Source organism: Labeo rohita, chromosome 24, assembly GCF_022985175.1.
Source record: "Labeo rohita strain BAU-BD-2019 chromosome 24, IGBB_LRoh.1.0, whole genome shotgun sequence".
NCBI lineage: Eukaryota > Metazoa > Chordata > Actinopteri > Cypriniformes > Cyprinidae > Labeo > Labeo rohita.
Genome location: NC_066892.1, coordinates 13,442,656 through 13,447,771, shown reverse-complemented (window position 1 = coordinate 13,447,771; position 5,116 = coordinate 13,442,656). Strand labels below are relative to the sequence as shown.

Here is a 5,116-nt window from a genome sequence, read left to right as displayed (position 1 = left end):
GTGTTATACCTTAAATTGTCACTACCGAAACGGTCACGACAGAAACATTTGGTGAAGTTTCGGTAGTGACATCTTTGTTTTTTTTATGTGTTATACCATAAAATTGTCACTACCGAAACGGTCACGACAGAAACATTTGGTGGAGTTTCGGTCGTGACATCTTTATTTTTTTTTTGCTATTCCATAAAACTGTCACTACCAAAACATTTGGCGAAGCTTTGGTAGTGACATCTTTGTTTTTTTTTTGGGTGTTAGTCCATAAAATTGTCACTATCGAAACAATCACTACCGATACATTTGGTGAAGCTTCATGAAACATGTCATCATTGGTTCGGTAGTGACAAAAGCGAACACATAATCATCATATTTGGGGAAATAAACAATTTTAGTACAGTTATGCAAATTTTTCGTATTTTAGTAGTGTTTTAATATGCAAGTTAAAATTATGTAATGTGATGTGGTCGCTAACAAAACATGGGATGTTTTGTCAAAAATAAAGTATATGGAATTATAAACTAAGATGTTACGGTAGTTTTTGGTTCAATGTATATTCAAACTAATTAATCCTTTTACATAGAAAAATTGGATTCAAAACAGAACAAATCTCATAAATGACACTTAAAACATGTAACTGTTATTGACTTACCTCTGAAAATAATGTTAATAGGTCAATATAACCCTTGTCATTATTGTGTTTCAGTAGTAACAAATTTGGGGAGAGGACAAATATTACAAAATTCTCTGAAAATACAATATGAGAATTAACTACACAATTACTAGAAATGTGTACCTTTGTTATTATATAATTTGCATACATGCATAAATTCCTTTAAGGAATTTAAGGAATGCAGTGTTTAATTACATCAAAACACTGCGTATTGGTACACAGAGGCTTTATTTCCATAAAACAGTTTCAAATATGGTAAAAAAGGCACAGGAGATCTAGACAAACCTTTTGCTAGACAAACAGCAGCTTTACCTAAAAGGTTTAATGGCACAGCATTGCAGTAAACAAGTAAGAGACATGTAAAAGAAAAGATTTTGTTCTCCCACAGTTCACCTTTTCCGTCATTCTTGTCTTGCACGACAAAACAGTAAGCAGGTGTTTCGCAAAAGAAAGTGGGAGAGGGTCTTAAGGCTTGTTGCTTGGTAAATGGCATTTCACACCATGGTGGTAAGCTTGTCTATGAGGTCATCGATGGTGTAGACGATGAGCTTGATGTCATCTTTCTCAGCCATGCGGTGCTGGCCGTGGCGCCGCAGAATTATGTCCACGTCGGGGCTCAGCACACGCTCGGCCACTTGCATAGAGATGTGCCAGGGCACGTCCTCGTCCTTCAGGCCGTGAATGAGACGCACGGGACAGGTGATAGGGATGGGGCTCTGTAGGATGCAGTGGTTCTCCGCCTCACGCAGGAAGTCCAAACTCACAGTGTACATGCCCTCCTCATTGCTTTTCGTGGGGACTGTCCATACACCCTTTTCCTCACACTCTTTTCTCACCTGGGTAACATATGTAAACTCTTTGGCTGATTTTTCAATATCAGTACCGCAATATTTTAGACACATCAGCACTAAAACTTGTCAGGCTACTTTAGTTGCACCTCACCTCTATGGGAAGTGTCTTGAAGGCTGTAACAAAATGATCTGCTGCTGTGGAAATGCCCACCAAGGCTTTTGTCTTCTCTGGGCGAGCGATAGCAGCCAAAAGCATCAGCCAACCACCCATACTGGAACCCACGAGAATCTAGGCGAGGACATACTACAGTACTTACAGTCAAATCCAACATTCAGTGCCATATTTAAAAATACTAGTGACATCTAGTGGTCACTCTCTAAAATTAGTTTAAAATTAAAGGGACAGTTCACCCAAAAATGTACATTTTGTCATCATTTACTTACTTTCTTTCCTCTGCTGAATGCTATCACTTTAAGGCAAAATATTGAATATGATGAAAAAAAAAAATGGAAAATTAACACATGTATTTCAGTTTACAGAAATGTACACTGCCAGTCAAAGGTTTTTGATTTTCAAGATTGTTCATGTTTTTAAAGAAGTCTCTTCTGCTCACCAAGCCTGCATTTATTTGATCCAAAGTATAGTAAAAAACAGTAAAATTCTGAAATATTTTTACTATTTAAAATAACTGTTTTCTATTTGAATATATTTAAATTGTAATTTATTTCTGTGATCAAAGCTACATTTTCAGCATCATTACTCCAGTCTTCAGTGTCACATGATCCTTCAGAAATCATTCTAATATGCTGATTCGCTCTTCAAGAAACATTTTTATTATTATCAATAATTAAAACAGTTGAGTACATTTTTTTAAGGATTTTTTGATGAATAGAAAGATCCAAAGATCAGCATTTTTCTTAAAAAGCTTTTGTAACATTATACACTGTACCATTCAAAAGCTTGGAGTCAGTATTTTTTTTTTTTTGGAAGATATATTACAGAAATTAATACTTTTATTTAGCAAGGATGCTTTAAATTGATCAAAAGTGATGATAAAGACATTTATAATGTTACAAAAGATTTATCTTTTAGATAAATGCAGTTCTTCTGAACTTTATGTCCACCAAAGAAATCTGAAAAAAATTCTACTCAGCTCTTTTCAACATAATAAATGTTGAGCAGCAAATCAGAATATTACAATGATTTCTGAGGGATCATGTGAATGTAGTAATGATGCTAAAAATTCAGCTTTGAAATCACAGGAATAAATTACATTTTAAAATATATTCAAAAATAAACTTTATTTTAAATAGTAAAAAAAAAAAAACGTCAAAATTTTACTGTTTTTGCTGTGCTTTGGATAAAATAAATGCGGTAGAGACTTACTCAAAAACATTAAAAATCTTACAGTTCAAAAACTTTTGACTGGGAGTGTGTACATTTTTTTATTTTTCAAAAGACTTCTAAAAACATAAAAGCTTCTGCAGCTGATTATTAACTCATGTCTATCAGCAACTATGCTGTTCAGATACAAAGCTGGAAGTATTGCACAGTGTTTCTATTCTTACCTGGGGACCTTCAGCGAGTTCATCTAACATGAACAGGACGTCTTTTTTTTCCATGTTCCAATGGTGCCTTCTGAAAATACACCCTCAGAAGCTCCATGACCAGAGTAATCAAACCTGTGGATCCACATAAAATGATCTGTGTTTTGTGTGAACTTTCACCTAGAGGATTTCAACACACACTGGTGGGACATTATTTGACTGCTAAAAAAAAAAAAAACACCAAATAAATCTGGGCCAAGCAGTTCTTAAATTATTATATAAAAACATAAAACTACACATGATTCAAATGACTGTCAACAGCAATAAAGTGGGTCCAAAAATCTAAGCAAGGAAAATGCTTGTTTTTTTCCTCCCCAGTTCAATGAACCAAATTTACGTAAAATCTAATGATCATGTTCATGATCCAAAGAGACTATTGAACTTCAAAGAAAGAAAATCTGACCATCTGTACAAAGTCACATGATTAGTGTCACAGATTTGCATCATTGATTAGTGGCCTAGAAATAATACAGAATCTTAAATGATTTCCACATGATACATTTCTTTACATTTTTTTTTTTTAATTCCAGTTAATTTTTACAATGTTAACATTGAGGCTCAGGCGTTTGGACCCCGATGCTCATATTTGTGAATAAATAACAGACACAAACCTTAGGTACGCATGACCTAGTGACTTGCAGAATTCCTCCAGGGCCTCTGCCTTCTGTCCGGTCATGTTGGATCCATATCCAGGCAGAAACACGACACCAGGACTCTTTCCCTTTACTCTCCGATAGGCCAGCTTTGGAAGATCTGGCCGTGATATGTACTGTACTGTAGATTTCTGTCTAACGCCTGCAAATAAACACAACACTATGTCAACAGGGCTTTAGAGTTTCTTGTTCTGCATTTCTTATAATGCAATGTGGTCAGTATACATTTTTTAAACTTAAAATATAGAGTATTATATATATATATATATATATATATACACACATGTAATTTATTTCTGTGAGGCAAAGCTAAATTTTCAGCATCATTACTCACGTGTCACATGAACCTTCAGAAATCATTGTAATGCTGATTTTCTGCCCTTTTTTAACATCATTTACTGCCATTTTTGGTGATATCAATGCGTATGAATAATAGATGTGCTTTGGGAAATCTAATGACTCATAGTTGACATTTAAGTTATTAACATGTGTCTGTCAACTCATTTCCTAAACCGACCTGAGCTGTATGACATAAGCATGACTTGAAGGAGCATACTTTTACTGTTTGAAAGGTTTAGAAGAGCTCTTTTATCACTCTTTCGACAGTTTTTAGAGGTAATGTGCAGTGTTATGCAGTGAATCCCACTCCCCTTAGGCGTCTTCATGCCACACCCCCTTCATTTGCCTAGTTTTTAACAAGCGGAGCTTCTTTGTTTGTTACCTAAACGTAGCTTGTTATAAGTTTACTTGTACTCACCCTCGAAAATGTTCGACCTGACAGTTCCGACAGCTCCATTACCCGAATTCTGCAAAAGTCCTCTCCAACAATGCCTCAACGCCGCCGCTGCCATGCTGTCTCATAACCAACCCCAGAAATAACGCGAGAATATATGGGTTGCCATGTTTAGAATGGCTTTGAAATCCCCCATCGCGCGACTTTGACGTGTTGCCAGATATACTGCAAATGACCAATTCTAATTCCCTTCACTTTTTTTCGTCATCGTTGCATAACCATGAGCTGCACTACTTAGAAAGATTTTAAAGATTATCTATTTGAGCAACTACAAGATCTGTTAGACCAGAATTACATCCCTGAATGAAAGAATAAAAAGAGTGTTTTCACGACGGCGGATATGAACGTAAACAATGCCACTTAAATGAATGAAACTCAATTTTTTTGCTGACTATTGCTGCTGAAAATGATCAATTATTGGCATTTGGGCTGTACTAATCAGTTGGACCAGGAAAAACATTTACAGTACTACAGACTGCCAAAAGTTATAACAAATCAAGGAGAAGAATGCAAAAAACTGTCTGAGGAACAAAAAGGTTTTTGTGGTTGGCCAAACTGAACCAGGATTTCCAGGGCAAGAATCTTGACAACATTTATTGGTTCT

At 35.6% G+C, this 5,116-nt stretch overlaps 1 protein-coding gene across 1 annotated transcript; it reads right to left on the bottom strand.

Moving 5' to 3' along the window:
• Positions 1-876: 876 nt before the first annotated feature.
• On the bottom strand, positions 877-4,631 carry abhd10b (abhydrolase domain containing 10, depalmitoylase b). Its single transcript, XM_051098384.1, is given in 6 exon segments — positions 877-1,503; positions 1,610-1,747; positions 3,028-3,075; positions 3,078-3,141; positions 3,678-3,861; positions 4,477-4,631. Coding segments are annotated over 6 exon segments (870 nt in total). The 5' UTR covers positions 4,571-4,631; the 3' UTR covers positions 877-1,161.
• Positions 4,632-5,116: the final 485 nt, after the last annotated feature.